The following is a 17764-nucleotide window of genomic DNA, read 5'->3' as shown; positions in this document are numbered from 1 at the left end:
CTGTATTATTTATAAATATACCGAGATATCATAAAAACGCCAATGCAGAATAAGGAACTTCATGTTTGTTTATTTAGACAATGTTCATAAATATAGCAACATTCTTGTTTCGCGTTTATTTTATCAGTTAAATATCGATTTACCTGCTGTAAAGTTGTTATTTTTGAATCTCAGAATTAACTTTAAATGGGTCGCTCAAAAACCGTTTGTGGAGCATTACGAAAATGGTGTTAGGCAGAGTGACATTGCAAGAAGCTTACGGCTTCACAGGTCAATCGTATCCAGAGTTTGCAAAAAATGCGCCTTACTGGAACAGCTGCTTCTGGTATTATTCTGGTATTTATTCTTCGGCCTTAGATATTCCTGGTAGACCCAGAAAAACAAATTTGAGGATGGATAGGCAGCTGCTACGAATTTTCCAAAGAAAATCCTTTTTTGTCTTCTTCCCAAATTTTGGCAAAATTAAAAGAGCTGGAGTAAACCTCAGTTCCAGTACCGTAAGAAGAAGATTACTTGATGCCAACTTACCTGCTCGTCGACCCGCCAAAAAACCGTTACTCTCAAAGAAAAACGTCAAGGCTCGTTTTCACTTTGCCCAATCTCATGTCCACTGGTCTGTAGTTGATTGGAAGAAAGTTGTATTTAGTGATGAATCTGAATATAATTTATTCAGGACTGATGGAGTGATGTACGTCAGATGCCCCAGTGAACAAAGATTAAACAAAAAGTACATTTGCCCCACAGTTAAATATGGAGGGGGAAATATTCTTGTATGGGGATGTTTCTCGGCTCGTAGCATGGGACCCATAGTAAGAATAGTGGGCAAAATGGATCGTTTCATGTACAAAGACATTCTGCAAACACATTTAGTGCCATATATGGATGAAGTCATGCCAGTAACAGCCATATTTCAGCATGACAACGATCCAAAACATGCTTCTCAATTTGTTAAGAGGTGGCTATTCGATGAAAAAATAAATGTAATGGTCTGGCCATCTCAATCGCCAGACCTAAACCCTATAGAGAATTTATGGCATTACATTGACACCAAAATCAGGCACCTAACATGCTCTAATACAAATATTCTCTTTGAAAGGCTTGGAAAGAAGTGAACAATGACTAACTAACTATATTATGAAATTAATTGAGTCCATGCCAAGACGATGTGCAGATGTTATAGAGGAGAAGGGGTACTACACGAAATATTGAATTGATTTTAATTTAGTTGGGTTATATTTTTTTTTAGAATCAAAACTATTTTTTGCAAATTTAAAGCATAAAACAAATTGGTGTTTTATTTATTATGATACAAAAAATATGATAATATGAAAATATAAACAAGCTCTAACTATTCTTGTAAATAACCTTACTTATGAAATAGATACTAAAAGATATATAACAGGAAAGTTTAATGTTGTTATCTTTTTGCACAATACTGTATGTCATTATCTTATTGTAAAGTTTATAAAAGTTATTAATAATATTATCAGAATTTAGAGAAAAATGTTAAATTTGGAGCAGAAAATTTTCATTGTGCAATCGTATGGTAGTGGAAATAGTATATCGTTAAAGTGCGTTTTGAATCTTTTTCGTGAAAAATATCCGCAAGTCGAAGTAACAATATCTTCTGCGAGACGACTAATTAAACTTTTTGAGGCCACGGGTAGTTTTAAGATTAAAAAAAAGCAGAAAAAGAGATACGATGACAACGATGCTGCTACAATCCTTGCTTTGGAGTCAATTTATTATTTTCTGCTTGGTTAGGCGATAAAGTTTTAGAGAACAGGGATTTTCATAAAGAAATAATATTCTCGGACGAATCTTCTTTCACGACAAATGGTGTAATTTCATCTCAAAATTATCGGTTTTGGTCCAATGAAACGCCAAACTTTGTAATCCATGGCAAGAGGCAACATTTTCAAAAAGTCAACGTATGGTGCGCCATATCATACCATTTAGGTATTATTGGACCATACTTTATTGAAGGATCTCTTAATCAGGAAACGTATCTTCAAATTTTGGAAATATTTTTTCAAGAATACTTAGAACCTTTAGCAGTTGATCAAAGAATAAATCTTTATTTTCAACACGACGGCTGTTCAGCGCACTCCAGTATTCCAGTAGCAGAATGGTTGAATAGAACTTTTCCGAATCAATGGATTGGAAGACGCGGCCCAATTGAGTGGCCGCCAAGGTCACCTGATTTAACAATTTTTGATTTCTATTTATGGGGCCGGCTCAAGCAAATTGTTTATTCCGAGCCATTAGCAAATGACAGGGAATTACTAAAACAAAAAATTAGAGATGCTTGTAATTTAATTTGCATTGAAAAAATTAGAAATTCTTTTAAAATGTTTAGGAAAGATATTGAAAAATGTTTCGATAATGAAGGTAGCTACATTGAATAAATTTAAAATAAGTAAATAAAATAAATTTTCTTGTTAAATTTGACGTACTATGTACATTCTATTACAAACATATTTTTAAGGATGGTTTGTAACTCTTAGATCAGTAATTTATCTATTAGATAAATAAATTAGTTAGTTTTTCTCTAATAATTAAATATGAATAAAAAAAATTAATAAAAATATGCTAAATTTTATTTTTTAATCAAGCTGGTCAAACGGTCAAATTTCAACTAGAAAATTTTTTGTCATTTCTACGTATAAATGCGCTCATCCTGGGACACACTGTATAATAGTGAAACCCTAATAACTACTAAACAATATTAAATCTAATAATGAAAAAGTTCAAACAAATAGTCCACAAATGATAAATATATATTTTACTTTCATCGAAGAGATCTTCAGCGAAAGTGAAACCGTGCTGCATTACCAAGATCATCTCCTCGACCACCAAACCTTAATTTATTTTTAGTTGAATTAGCCTCTGGGAAAATAAAGATTAGGTAAATTTCTCGTTCGTATGGCTCACTTTTATTCTTTCTGCGAGGGTCAATGGCAATATCGTGTGATGTCGTTGGTTAAGTGATGACAAAGATTTATTGTATAAAAAATTACCAAAAATTAACAAATATTAATATGATTATACCGATTTGTTAGGTAAAAGCTTACGTGTAGTAGCTCGAGGTATACCAACTATAATTGTCCGCCTTTCCCTAAACGTTAATCGAATTATCTGTAATCCGACAGCTCAGCAGCATTAAATCAACCTACGATATCATTAAACCATTTATCTAACTGTCCGGCACAATTGGTATAAAAGATTTACTAGAATAAGAAGGAAAGTGTGTTTTTTCAAGAGAAGGCGGTGTTTCATTTTAATTGAGTGTTATAAATACACCAATATCTATGGTATCTTTAATACAAAATAAAAAGTTTTAGTTTTAAAAAAAGTTTTAATGATAAATAAAGCAGGAAAAAGTAGACAGTGGATTTTTAAAGCTTTAACCGTATGTGATCTTTCTATTTCCAACTTCGCGATGTTCAGAAAATTGTAATTGATGTGTCAATTTGTTAACAATTAAGAAATTTAGGAAAAAAATCTTAGTAAAAAGCATTTTATCCAACACCAAGTAGATCAATTATGTGGCGAATCTCTCAATTTAAGACAGGTTCAACACTTTTGGCGACGATAACATTACACTTCTAAATGTTATCTTCGAGTATTAGTAAGTGTTCGATAAGAAAAAGCTCCTTATCGTCCAAATTACAGAGGCGTACTCTTAGAAAAACATTAGTTTATGAGTTTAAATAACATCAAGAATCCTCACCTATTCACTAAAAAACGCGCTTCAGTGGAAAAAACATCTTACTAGTAGATACAATGAAAACAATTATTGCATATGCAGCAAATAAGCAAATTGTTCATATTTTCGTTCCATTCATCATAATTTATTTACATCCACTATACATTAACTTCACTGATATCTTCCTTCCTTCCTTTTTTTATTTTTTAATTAAATTCGTGGCAATATTCTGATGTTAAAAACCAACGACAAAAACGATGACTTTCTCGGGCCATATCAAGATAGGACGTTGACATTACGTGAAAGCCTTTCTCGATTCATTGCCAATGCCATTCAACGCTAACCGTATATTATTTCGGAAGAGTGTTTGGCTTAAGTCTCAATGATGAATGTATTGAATAAGGTTTTTAAAGAAACGAATTGAAATAGTGGAGGTGGTCATACTTCTTTATATTCCTGATAGCCGTTCAAATATCTTTAATACATCTTTTCTAATTGATATTGATGAAGTGCTCATGGTTGAAAATCTAAAGAGGTCTAACCCCTTAGATCCAGTATTCCCTGCAATGCCGTATTTATTTGTTGTGTCTGGTAAACTATTTCCTATTCTTGATATGAAATAAATATAGAAAATCCAATGTCAGTTACAAATTTGTTAGATTTCTGATCAAAGCCGCCATTTTAATATATTATACCATTTGATTCAGTAATGTTAAGTATGAATATGACGTTTTTATCATCTAAAAATCCAAAATAACTATTATAAAAAATACTAAATAAAAGTACTTACAATGCAAAACAGAACGTATCCAGCGCTTCCCATATAAGCTGATGCTGCTAAGCACATCGCTTTTTGGCATCTGGTTAAAACAAAAACTAACTCTTTTCTTAACTTTGGAGACACCTCATACCACCTTGAGTCATACACAAAATTGGCCAAGTTTAAGCTCTATATAAATTGAAATAATTATAGTTAAAGCCAGTAGTATTGAAATTGGAAATTACCTCATCAATTAGTCTTTGACCAGCATGGCAGACGAAAAAGGTTGCACTTATATAGCCCATGACAAAACTGATTGCCTTTGGTGTTGATTCCTAAGATATATCACAATAAGTTTGGGTTTTGATGACTAACTCCTAGATGAAACTTTTGATGAAATTAAATTGGAATGTTGGTGCACTTGCCATGGGATCAGAAAATCAATTTCTGAAATCAGCATTATGATGTTTTTTATTGAAATAGGTTAGAGGTTGAGCTAATGATTAAAACCAATAAAATCACTGTCAAAATAAATACGTTTTACGGAAAGAAAGTAGTTTTCAACCAGCTGATTAAAACAAAAAAGTGTCACTTATTGTCTCGCGAAAAAGGAGAATAGTATTACAATCACTGAAGGAATAAAAAAATATATATATCACGTCGTACAAAAGAATGAACAAGAAACTGTTCACAACATCTTATAAAAGAAGAATAGTGCTTAACTAACCTTGGGTTGTTCTAAGTATGTTCAAGTGACGTTTTCTTCCACTTTTTATCTATCAATTTTTCAAAATAAAAATTACTTCTACAATAACTGCAGTTAGGAAAACAGGCTTTCAATAGTAATCACTGATATAGCTCTTTCGAAATTGTAAAATCCAGGAAAAATTACTTTCTTAATTTCATATTCTGATGGTAACTCATACAATAACCCAACTTCCTTCTAGAATGTTTTAAATTAAAAAAACTCAAATGCTTTTTAAATAATGAATTCTTAAAACAATAATTTCAGCAGCTTTTCAGCAATCATGCGAATAGCAAATATCGATTAAGATATTGATGATACAGATTAGCCCTTCAATTATGAAGCCAGAGTAAAAGAGTCGGTGCACAAAAATTATGCACAAAATAGTTATTCTGATGATAGAATTAAGGTTGAAAATTATTCTTAAAACAACAAAAAAAATTAAATTCGCTTCTGGGATTAATTCAATCTTGAGTAAATAATAAAAATTCATACAGTTGCAGATAAATGACGTGAGGTTATATGGATATGGTGCATTTGGGCGTAAATAACACTTACTCTCAACAACTGACTGCCTAAAGAACCAATCACAATAGCCGCAGTTAAAAAAGTGCTTCCAATAGTAATCCTTACTAGCTCACTTAACTCTTTAGACATTCTAAAACCCATTTATAAATAACGTTTTTACACATCTATAAAATATTTATATCCTACGTTAAAATATCCTGATGATAACTGATACAATAACCCAGCTTCTTCCTAGAATATTCTATATCATCAGATTCAAAAGCTTCTTTAAAAATGCCCTTTAAATGATTAATCCTTGCTACAATAACCTCAACAGCTTCCCATGGGATGATGCAAATAGCAAATGCGGAAGGAAGATACACGAAAATCCCGATTACTTGAAAGAGATAGCAGACTATGAAAGAGGTGCCACTCACATCCTTTATGGGGAGCCAAGTTGGATTTACCATGCCACATGGCTCATTTAGATGTTTTTGGACATTTAGCTCCTTACATTCCGGTACTTGCATATAGGATACAAAGCAATACCATAGCATTCCTATAACAATAAATATGTTTTGACCAAAAACTTACGATTTATTCGATATGCTAACCGGGTATTGTGTAAAGCAAACATATCAAAGAAATAAAATTTCCCCTTTTGACAATCTTTCCATAGTCTGGAGGAGTTCCAAAGTGCTTAAAGTCCAGTATATTATTAAAAAGATGAGACCATCTTGAATGATGAAAAAGAAATGTTAAACAGACAACCATGCATCCAACAAAGCCTGTAAGGTCACCTATATCTTCACTTATTTCAATATCGATATTATCTACAAAGTCGGTAATATTTATTGAACCACTAAATCATATAAGAATAAGCTGTTACTACTTTTTATAATCATAACAAGATGCATAAGCGTTCCTAATCCAGATAATATAGATATACATCGTAATAGCCCAGACAAAGTAAAAAAGACTGTGATGTACTGAGAAGATTCATTTAAAGGATACCAAAGGAATATATTTAGTAAAGTTAAGGTACAATAAAACGGTTTATCTTTCCGGAGCTCGTACATATTGAAATGTGGATGTTATGTCAAATTTACATTTTTATAGCAGAGATTAATCGTGTAGCGAATGTATTATTCAAGGACTTATGGGGAAATTATAAGCTTACATGCATAACGTTTATGTGCAAAAAGCTCTTTTATGACTGGAAAAAAAATTCGTCTGCTCTTGTAATCTACAAAGTGTAGGTAGGTACTTTGTGATTCAAAAAGTGATTAAAGGTAATAAAATAAATACGTGCTATAGCGGCTTTTAATAACAAAAAATCGCTTTTGCATATAGCTGTCCGCCAGCTGCAAGGTAATCATTTTCCCATCGTACGAAAGTAGAATATTATGTTACTAGACTAACTGAAGAAATAATTTTTGGTTTTTTTGAATAAATCCGTTTAGATATAAATTATTGACTAAACTAATATTAGCACATAGTTAGAATGTATGTAGTAAAATAGTTTTATGATTTTTAAATGAATAATTTTAAAGTGACAATCTCTTTAATGCTACTAAATATGCCCTACCGTGACGCTACCAACATACAGTGAGGACGTCCAAGTTGGAACAAATTCATTTAAAATTTAGGGGTTTGTTCGAAAAAAAACGCTCCGACACGTCGATTTTTATTTTTTGTCGCGATTTTTTTTAAGATGAATTCATGTATACATGGTGAACCAAAAATAAGCAACGACCATCAACTTCAATTTTTTAAATGCAAACACCTATTTTTTAATCTATTTTTGAATTCTGCATAGAATTTTAAGTGTATTTTATATACCAAATATTGAAACGTGTTTTTTAACAGTTATATTTGATTGTTGAGACCTTGTCACCATTTAATCGAATGGAAACAGTATGTATTACGTTACGTAAATGTCAGTAAGTGTCAAGTGCAGTTGCAAAGTTTTTAAAAGTATGGCTCGTTTATTTGAAAATCAAAGCATTGAAATTTTGATGATGAAAAGATATGGCGACAAGACTCGACGAGGCCGCAGTTTGCGATCTGTTTAACAATAAGTACCCGGAGAGGCCTATTACACGTTTGGTAGTAAGCAAAATTGAAAAAGATTTTGGTCATGTTAGAGACAAATGTGACCTGGACCGTCCTACGAAACAGACAATTTTGCTCGATTTACAAGAAAATCCACATAAATCAACTCGACAAGTTGCTGCAGATCAGTCGGTTAGTAAATCTTGTCTAAAATATTTGCATAGGAATAAATGGCGTCCATATAAAATTCATTTAATTCAGGAGCTTATTAAAAATGATCACATCCGCAGAATAGAGTTTTGCGAAATAATGATGAATAAATGTAAAGTGAATAAATATAAAATTTTTGAGATTGTTTTTGTCGACGAAGCAAGTTTTTTTTTAACGGTTTTGTAAATAGGCAAAATTTTCGTTATCGGGCACCAGAAAATCCACACTGGAGTATGGAAAGTCACACACAATTTCGCAAGAAGTTAAATGTATGGGCAGGAATTGTAGGCACGTCAATTGTTGGTCCCTATTTTATTGAGGATGAAAAATATTTAGAGTTGCTTTAAAATCAGATAGTACGTTTAATAGCATGGTTTAATAGCACTTTATCCAAATGGTGAAAACCCATTTATATCGGCAGATTTGATATGGTTCCAACAGGATAGCGCCCTCCCACACTATTCGCGATCAGTACGAGATTACCTTAACAAAATTTTCCCCAAATAGATGGATTGGAAGGTGGAGCTTTATTGAATGGCTAGCAAGGTCACCAGATTTAACCCCATTGGATTTTTATGTATGGGGTTATCTAAAATCTAACGTTTATTTTGATAAACCTGAAAGCTTAGAAAAATTAAAAAATAGAATTAGAGCCGAAATACAACAAATTCGGCCTTAAACAATAAGTAATTACAAGAATTTGAATATCGACTTGGTTACTGTCAGGAAGTTAATGGTCAACAATTTGAACATTTATTTTATTTTTTTTTATAAACTGTTTTAAAAGTGCATGGTTGTTTATAAAAAAATTAATCGCAAATTTCTTAATAAATATTGGGGTTAGGTATAAAATAAAAATCAACGGATCCGAGCGTTTTCTCAAAAAATCATGTCTCTAATTTTTATCGATTTTATGCGGAACTTTAGGCGGTCACTGTATATGATATTTATCGCATTATAAAAAGTCCTATTTTATTAAAGGAAAGTTAATTTTTATTTTTTGAAATTGGTTTCATAGATAATAATTTTTAAATACTGATTCATATCATTAAGGATATGGCATATAAACACTTTCGCATTTATATTGTTAGGTTTTCTAGGCATTGCTAGTATGTTGATTAGGGTTGTAATTGTAAAATTGGCTTTACAATGTAGAAACTTTATTTTTCGTTAAAATTATTTTTAGATATAGATTACGCATATAGATAATTATACCTTTTTTATTAGTTCTAGATTATACAGAACGTTTTTAAAGTTGAATCATTTATTTTAACACGGTAAAGAAGAAATGGTTAAAGAAATTAATAGACCAAAAATTACCTATATAATATATTCCCGAATTATTCGATTAACACACAATCTTGCCCAGCGAATACACGACTCTTTGCAAGCTTCGAAAATTAAATCAACGAATGAAATAACAAGAATTTGAATGCGCTCTTAAAGTTTTTCCGGAGTATTTACTGCTCCACAGGCAAACATCGCAAGACGTTAACTCTTAGTAGGTCAAGAAATGGGTCAATTGTGCCCTATCCATCTATTTGAAAACTCGTTATTTAGATGTGGTAGTAACATGTGGTAGGAACCACATATTTAGTCTTACATTTAGAAAAACATCATCTAATAATTGTGACAGATTGCGTCGAAAGAAAATCTAAATAAATTTCACCGGTGAGTCGAGGAGGAGAAAAGAGTAGGGTCCAATAAGAATGACATTTACCACGCCAACCCAAACATCTACAGGGGTCGGCATAAGTCAGTTAACGCTGTCCTGCGCTTATTCAAAAATAGTGCGAACGCGGCAACGGTGCTTGCCTTACCGAATTTGTGCGATTAGAGGTGGGGAGTATGGTACTTGTCACTACTTGTTGTTAGTTTACGATTGTGGGTCACCGTATTTCGCTATTTTCAATAAGACGGCGGTCCGCCGCACTTCGGACTTAAAGTTCGCGAATACCTGAATGCCGAGATTGGTATGTGGATAGGAAGAAGAGGAAGAATTGAGTGGCCAGCACGGTCACCCGACCTAACGCCATGTGATTTTTCTCTGTGGGGAGTACTCAAAAACAAAGTGTTCGCCACCCCATTACGTGACATTGAACACTTGAAAATGAGAATTCAAGAGGAATTTGATGCGCTTCGCAACAACCCAGAATTCTTTGATAAAACCTGCAAAAGCGTAAATAAGCGGTGTCATATCTGCATTGAGGAAGGCGGTCTGCAATTTGAATACAAAATGTAATTTTTAAATCATAATTACTTTTGTATAAAAATACTCAAAGCAATAAACTATTTTTCTGTATAGTTTTTTTTCTTTTTGTTTGGTATGCAAATTGGTTAACTGACTTATGCCGACCTCTGTATATAAAAATTAGATCTTTTTTTCAGCGTGCGAATATCCTACTGTCCTAGCATGATTGTTGTGAAAATTGTGCGCTCGTGTAAATGTGACCTCCTCTGTACACAAAATTAGTTTCCTAAAATCCTTATTTCTACCAAACTGTTCTAAAAGCCACTGTGGAAGTATAATACTTGTAGGATGATCTTTAGGTTATCACGCTTGTACTCGTTGACAATGATAAGGATAATACTATTCTTGTCGTATTGTCTTCCATACTATGAGAAACTTTACCTTGAGAAGCTATAGCACTAATTGTTGGGTCGTCTTCGACCATTTCTAAAAGTCTTCCTCAATTTGTAACATTTTAAGTTGGGCAGCTCTTTCAGCAGAGCCTCTCCATTGTTATTTTAAATGATGTCACGAAGTCTAATAACTAAATATACGAGAATATCAAAAACTTGTTATTTATTTACATTTTTATGTTTTCAAATTTGGAATGTTCTACTATCTCTTTTATAATGCCACTCTTATATGGGTGATTTTTGGTTTATCAACCTCTTTTGACGAGTCCTACAACCAGTTAAAATAATTGACTGTGCAGCATACTTTTATATATTTTTTTATTAGAATAAAACCGATGTATCGTACTATTTTCTTGAAGAATGAGGAATTTTCTCTATGCCCCTGTAAATCCTCAACTCTATTATGAACATCCATGGACAGAAAATGGTATTTGACATCCTAATTTTTCAATAAAACAATGCAATTATTATTCCAAATTTAAGATAATAATAAATAGTATTTTTCTTGTGATGTAGTTTTTGTCTTTAATATTTTAAATCTATAATGTATAAGCTAACTATAAATTTATTGTTTCAGTGAGATGCTAACATCGAACTCCCACCCTTATGGCTGCTTTGGTTAGCCATGCGATGCATCGGTTTCCAACGTCACCTCCGGACGCCGTATACTCCTCTTACGGCTTAAGGGTAAGATATACAAAACTCCAATTTCATAACTTAAATCTCTCCACTTTTTAACTCTCAATTTTTTTAATGACAATATTTTATTCTAGAGTGAAAGCACTAACCGGCACCCTGGTGACGTCTCCAATACCTCAAGTCCCTCAGGTACCACCGGTGCTCTATCACGTTCCATGAGGTACGCAGATCCGTGGCTTTACGGTAGCGTCAGAGCTTCAGGCGGACTGCTACTCGCCCCTGCTCTAGTTCTCTGCCAGTGTCCCGAATACTTGACCGGAAGTCGCAGGTCAAGCTCAAAAAAATCCCCACACGCGTGCAAAAAGTGCAAAGGAACTAGATTCCCCATATCCCCTGTCGATTCCAAGTTCGGAACGGTACGATGTTATCCCACGTCTCAGCAGATCAGTCCGAGTACTCCCTTGCGGGCAGGTACAGTACGGGTAACATCCTCCTCGAGACCATCGATCCTCCCGACCGCTGATCCTTATGATCTTATGAGAAGATCGCGTCTATCAGTTCCTGAGACCAGTTTGAATACCTCTCCGTTTAGAGACTTGCCTGCACCAGTCAATAAAGATTGTCAAAAGAATAGTTCTGGCAAAAGTAAGCTTTTTGCCTTCATAAGTCATCAGTTTCAGTTTATTATTAAATGTTCTATTTAGGTACCAAGCAAGAATCTTCATATAATTCAACCTATGGCCGTCGTTCTATTTTAGAATGCAATGTCAATCCATACGATTTAATGACAGGTGAAAAATTAGCTGAATCCAAACATTCTAAAGAAGTGAAGCCCAAAAATGTTACTTCAGTTAACGGACAACGAATCCGGGTTCGGCCTGTTTTAGATACTCACCAAAATCGTGAAGAAGTTCCTAAACACTCTAATGCTAAAGTTCTTCAGTCGCAAGTTACACAAGGAAAATTAATACAAAAAAAACAAACATCAGTAAAATTGGTAAGGTTTAATTTTTGACTAAAAGCACTTATATATTTAAAAAAAATGTTTAGATCCCACCTGTGCAGTCACCAGTCTCTCCAGTAGATAAAGATCCCGAACATCAAAATCGTTTTAAATCGATATTAAAGAAGCCGAATTATAACGGAGATTCTTCTGCTTACTCAGATCTTGAAGATGCTGTAAGTCCAACTTCTCCAAGGAAATCAGGTTCCAAATTTTACCTCCCTGTACCTCTACCGGTAACTCCCAGAAAAAAGGTGCAATTCCTGGATGCAGGTAAGTGGCAATATATTTTATCTCATATTTTATTAAACGAATGGTTCATTTCCTTCTGAAGCTAAATCCGATACTAGTGAAGATGAAGATAGATTTATCTCAGATAAAAGCAATAATGAGAATCTTCTGGGGTATTATGAAGATCCAATAAGTATTAAAGAAGACCGTAAAATGAAAACAATCGAAATTCAAAACGAAGACGAAGATGAGGAAGTATTTGAAGATGCACTAGAAAATCCCGAACCTGAAAATGAACCAAATAAGACAGAAGGTAACCAAGAAATATTATTATTATACTTTTTATATCACATTTCTTATTTTTAGCTTCGTTAATAAAACGCCCATGTAAAGTAAACCGCAGTAATAGCGATCGAAGAAACAAAAAAGAAAGTTATGTCAATTTCTTTGATACTACAGCTTTAAGAACTCGTAAACGAAACGATTGCAGAATTGTATTTACTGAGCAGGATTTGGAGAAATTAGATGGTTTAACTGCGAGGATCAGGAAGATTAGCCCTAGACCTACAAGTCCACCTCCACCTCCACCAACTGTGGATCCTCCTAAGGAAAAGGAGATAGACTTTTTGACAGATAAAAAAGAAGATAAGCCTTTGCATGCAACTCATGTAAATGATGGACATATTACGAATGAAACAAGTGCAAAACATACTTCTGAAGGTAAAAAGGAAGAGCACAAGCACAAAATATCAATATCAAGTACTTCTTCCGATGAAGCAACTAATTTATTAAGTACTCCACCATCGGCACCACCAAGGAAACGAAGCAATAATAAGCAACCAATAGTCAACATAGTTACTCATAGTATTTCAACTTCTACAGTCAAAATTGAGTCTCCTATTGTAGAAAGTCCTAGCAATAAAACAGTGGTTCAAATAAGCTCGCCTCTAAGTGATATACATAAAATCCAAATTAAAAATGAGCCTTCTGAATATTCGCCAATCATTATTGGCCAATCGAGCGTGTCAATATTCGAAAATGCTCAAAGAAAAACATCAATTTTGATCAACGGAGATGACTGTTATTCCACAGTAAACGTAAATGATGACGTCCCATTATACCACTCCTCAGTAGTCGTCAATGACGAAGTCACCCCACTTATAAAGAATGCAAGAAATAACAGCAGCAAAATTTATATAACAGGAGAAATTAGTACAAATACCGATACAGAGAAAGTGCTGAAACAAGTGTCTGAACAACTCAGCACTCTAACTACAGATAAAGACACTGAACCACCACCTATACCAGAACCAAAAGCAGAATTACTAGCTTCTCAATCTGAGCTTCTTAAAGAACTTCTCCGAGACCCAGTAGAAGCTGTTCGCCATAATCTAGTCCCCCATGTCTGTGGAAAGTCAGATATGGTCAGGAGACAACGAGATACCAAGTTCCCAAGGCACCGATCGCCACTGAGCAAACCGCAAACTCTTTTAGAGTCTCCTTTAGAAGAGAAGAATCTGTCTTCCTCTGTAGAAGACTCCATCTTGAGACTTCGGGATTATGAGCAAATTCCCGATGATGCCTGCTCTAATTCCAGCCAATATGAGCTTATGGACCAGGGTTCGGAATGCTATACAGATCATAGTAACAGAAGCTCTGTTACTGAAGAGGAACTGGAAAACAGAAATAAGTTTTATGAACTTTTAGCTGAACGGGTTAACATTGAAGTGTCTGAAACGGATGATCATCACTATGAAAGCATTAAGGCCAATAATGACCCAATTTATGAAGAAATCGATGTTCCGCCACCGTTACCTTCAAATCCTCCTCCTACCACTATTTTGGATGATCTTCATTTAGATAAAGAATATACCACCAGGTTAGTTAAAATTTAAATACTTAAGTTGCTGATGATTATTTATACTTTTGAATATTTTAGATCAATCTTTGAAGGAGCATCTAAATACGATATTCTAAGCTACTTAGTAGACGCAAAGGAACGGGGTGTAGTACAAGAAGATGGGTATACTTACGCTTATCCTCCAAACACCAGTCACGACGATGATACCAAAGAATTCAATAGAGCATCTCACCTGAGCACCGTGAGTGATTCCAGTGAAGACAACTCGTTGATAATATCAGGTAATTCTTACTTACGTACTTTTTTTCTTAATATTTTCTACTAAATTTTCAGGAGCATTGATAGATGAGAAAGCAACCTTTCAAAAACCTGCAGAAGTTGAACGGCATGACTCTGGAGTTGGATCGGAAACAAGCAAATCTAGCCTAAGCAAATACCGTACTAAGCCGGAAATATTTATTACTTGTGAAGACTGTGATACTGTGTTGGACAGCAAAACAGAAAACGAACCATTGCTTTGTCGAAAATGTGTTAAGAAGCGATCGGAACGAAAAGAAATAATAACAGAGATTGTGGAGACTGAAGAGAAATACAGTAGAGACCTGCAGATAATTTTGGAGGAGTTTTATCAGCCGATGTTAGTAGCAGGTCTTCTTACGCCGGATCAGCTTTCAGCGATATTCCTTAATGTGGAGGAACTGCTGGAAAATAGCCAAGCTCTAGCCGAAAGGCTAAGAGATGCGGTAGAAATTGCTTTGGAGCAAGGAGACGATGATCTTTTAACTGTAAATATCGGTAAACTGTTCCTAGAAGCTGCTCCTATGCTTCATGCTTTTGAAACTTATTGTATTCGCCAAGGTAAATTCGTTTTCTCGTAATTATATTGCATTTATACTTCTCATTATTTCCAGGCACTGCCAGCCTATTATTAGCCAGCCTAGAAAAAGAAAAAGAATTATTGCGAATATTCTTAAGAGTATCTCAAATGGAGAACACGATGCTTAGAAGAATGAACCTAAATTCTTTTCTAATGGTACCCGTGCAAAGGGTTACAAAGTATCCATTACTTTTGGCGAGGTTGTTTAAGGTGACCCCTACCCACCATGATACGAAGGAGCTATTAAAAGAAGCTCAACATAAAATTGAGCTACACTTAAATCATATGAATTCGGAGACCAAGGATGTTCCTAGCAAATTATGGCGAAGAATAGGTATATGTTAAGCAGTCAATCTCTGCTTCAAATATATTTTTTTTTATTCGTAGGGAGTTCAGGAAGGCGACCAAGTACAGAAATGGATCTGGTCAATATAAAACTAAGGAAAATTGCTGTGGATGTTCTGGAATGGAACCACGAAGAAGCAAGATTTATTTTAGAAGGTAAACTGCTATTCACACAACCAACGGACAACAATTGGAGAAAAGGCCGAACTATCAAGTTAATTCCTGTTAATGCTATGTTGGTTATAAATGGAAAGGTAAGGTTATAATAGCTCTTAAAATCACTATACTAAACCAATCATGATTTTTCTAGACTCCCTCAGTAAAAGCACCAACAGATAAGCTTGATGAAAGTGGCCTAGTATTTTCTATGAAAAACGTGGGTGTAAGAGAGGCGGCATTATTATTAGTAAGAGACAAAAACGGACGTTATTCACTACTAAGGGAACCGCTGTACTTGGATCGATGCGTTATTGCTGCAGATCCAGCCTGGCAAAGCTACTTTGAAGTTCAAGAACTACTTAGCAAGGATACGTTTATTTTTAAGGTACTTAATATTTGTTTTTATATTCTAAACATACTTTATGTATGAATTTCCTATAACGGTGACGCGGTAAAGAGACGAATATTAATAGTTCACTTGGAGTTTTTCAGTTGGTTCAGATATACTCAAGAAATGGAAAAATTTCATCTAACTGAACTGAATTATTTCAGACGGCACTAGTTTTTTAACTACTTAATTTTACAGGTTACAAGTTAAGTTTTTTTCCAATCTTTTACAGTTAATTCATACTTATTCCAAACAAGTAAAATTATTCTTTTTTTATTCCACTGAGTTACACAGGCGGTTTAAACCAGGAAAACTTCACTACAAAACCTTCAAATGCTTTTGACCTATCATTAAAGGCTTTAAAACAAAAGGTTCTTTTGAATATTGTTGTTTTATCTATTTCAAACGTAGATTAACAACTATCTAGAATCTTTTAGAAGATTACAAAAGAAACATACTTGTAATTCAGGAATAAAATTTAGGCCAATGTTTCCATACTTCCAAAAACGACGCCTTTTCAAAGAATGGGCAGCATGATTCTTTACTTTTTTCGCCTAGTGTGGCCTAGTGGATTTGGTTTTCACTAAGGGATTGATTTTTTTCTATTTTTCTTCCTCTTGGCTTCCGGTCGAAAGAAGCACTGTCATCAGTAATTCAGATTCATAGTGGTATAATTTGCATTGTAATATTAGTTAAATGTATGACTTTTACATTATGCTTTAATAGTTAGGAAGAAATCACTTTTATACATATAATTAAGATTTTCTTATGATATTCTTTAGGCCGAGGATGAAGATCAAACCCATGTATGGTACCGGAAGCTGCAATACCACGCCCAAGGAATGGGCGCTTGGAGGAAAAGAAGAAATGCGTTAGCAAACATTATGATTAACGGGATGGGACTTCGTTCGTAGCGAGAGAAGTTTCTTTATGATAAAAAATTAAATAATTATCGAAATAGCTACGGGAAAAACTCCGCAAATTCCTCAGTAATTTTACACGTCCTGTAAACTGTATTTATTAAGTGCAGCTTTAACTTTTATTTGTAAGAATGTGTCCTTATTGTTTTGTTTTTTTGAACAACGAGTTAAGTTAATTAATTATTAGTAATTATATTGTAACTAATATATCTGCAGCTAGATTAATGCTTATTAGGACCTAATTGCTGTTTAGAGTTTAGTTGTATATTTATTGTAAAATATGTTAATGTTTTAAAAGTATTTTACATTATTCTATTATAAAATATAATAACTCCCTATATAGAAATAAATTCTTAAAACAACTTTTAATTTATTATAGAAGCGCCTATCGAAAATTAGAGATGATAATAATGTTCTAAAATAATAAATAAATAATTATTACCTGTGATATTTTGGTTTCTGGTTACGGATTTTATGAACTTAATCTATAATCTAACAAGTAAATATGAAAGGCACTGCAAGCAATTCTAGAACTGGTAGTTTTATTTTAACTCTGGTTCTCTCAGTATAAAAATTTGTTAAGTTAAACTTATAAAAACTATAACATATGTGTATATTTAACGCAATAAAATTTAATCAAAAAATATTGTTTTTTTTTATTCATTTAATGTCTGTATTATACATTGTACAGCTTTGAGTCTGTGCAGCTATT

General features: G+C 33.6%; 2 protein-coding genes across 8 annotated transcripts in view; one reads left to right on the top strand and one right to left on the bottom strand.

Moving 5' to 3' along the window:
• Window positions 1-17414, top strand: part of LOC126750358 (uncharacterized) — a 188090-nt gene extending 170676 nt beyond the window's left edge. For all 7 annotated transcript variants that reach the window (XM_050459979.1, XM_050459996.1, XM_050459942.1 and 4 more), the window contains 12 exons: window positions 11207-11316; window positions 11403-11913; window positions 11973-12265; window positions 12319-12544; window positions 12606-12815; window positions 12869-14381; window positions 14442-14644; window positions 14697-15221; window positions 15275-15574; window positions 15628-15839; window positions 15896-16129; window positions 16915-17414. In XM_050459979.1, the coding sequence (XP_050315936.1) occupies window positions 11236-11316; window positions 11403-11913; window positions 11973-12265; window positions 12319-12544; window positions 12606-12815; window positions 12869-14381; window positions 14442-14644; window positions 14697-15221; window positions 15275-15574; window positions 15628-15839; window positions 15896-16129; window positions 16915-17046 (4440 nt within the window). In that variant the 5' untranslated portion in view covers window positions 11207-11235 and the 3' untranslated portion in view covers window positions 17047-17414. The remainder of the gene's footprint in view (window positions 1-11206; window positions 11317-11402; window positions 11914-11972; window positions 12266-12318; window positions 12545-12605; window positions 12816-12868; window positions 14382-14441; window positions 14645-14696; window positions 15222-15274; window positions 15575-15627; window positions 15840-15895; window positions 16130-16914) is intronic.
• Window positions 4275-6800, bottom strand: LOC126750386 (odorant receptor 67c-like). Its single transcript, XM_050460006.1, has 7 exons — window positions 6614-6800; window positions 6336-6554; window positions 5929-6280; window positions 5773-5872; window positions 4715-4804; window positions 4500-4658; window positions 4275-4449 (listed from the first exon to the last, which is right to left on the bottom strand). The coding sequence occupies exons 1-7, from the start codon at window positions 6798-6800 to the stop codon at window positions 4399-4401; spliced, it is 1158 nt and encodes a 385-aa protein (XP_050315963.1). The 3' UTR covers window positions 4275-4398.
• Window positions 17415-17764: the final 350 nt, after the last annotated feature.

Source organism: Anthonomus grandis, chromosome 1 (assembly GCF_022605725.1).
Source record: "Anthonomus grandis grandis chromosome 1, icAntGran1.3, whole genome shotgun sequence".
NCBI classification, from domain to species: Eukaryota; Metazoa; Arthropoda; class Insecta; order Coleoptera; family Curculionidae; genus Anthonomus; species Anthonomus grandis.
Note: the sequence above shows the minus strand (reverse complement) of the source record. Positions and strands in the feature narration are given on the sequence as shown.

Bases quoted from the DNA above. Each gene is read 5' to 3' on its own strand.
- LOC126750386 (XM_050460006.1), bottom strand. From the start codon at position 6,800: ATGTACGAGCTCCGGAAAGATAAACCGTTTTATTGTACCTTAACTTTA. The intron at 6,555-6,613 runs GTAGTAACAGCT...CCGACTTTGTAG, and splicing joins TCTTGTTATGATTATAAAAA to ATAATATCGATATTGAAATA. The intron at 4,450-4,499 runs GTAAGTACTTTT...TTGGATTTTTAG, and splicing joins GATACGTTCTGTTTTGCATT to ATGATAAAAACGTCATATTC.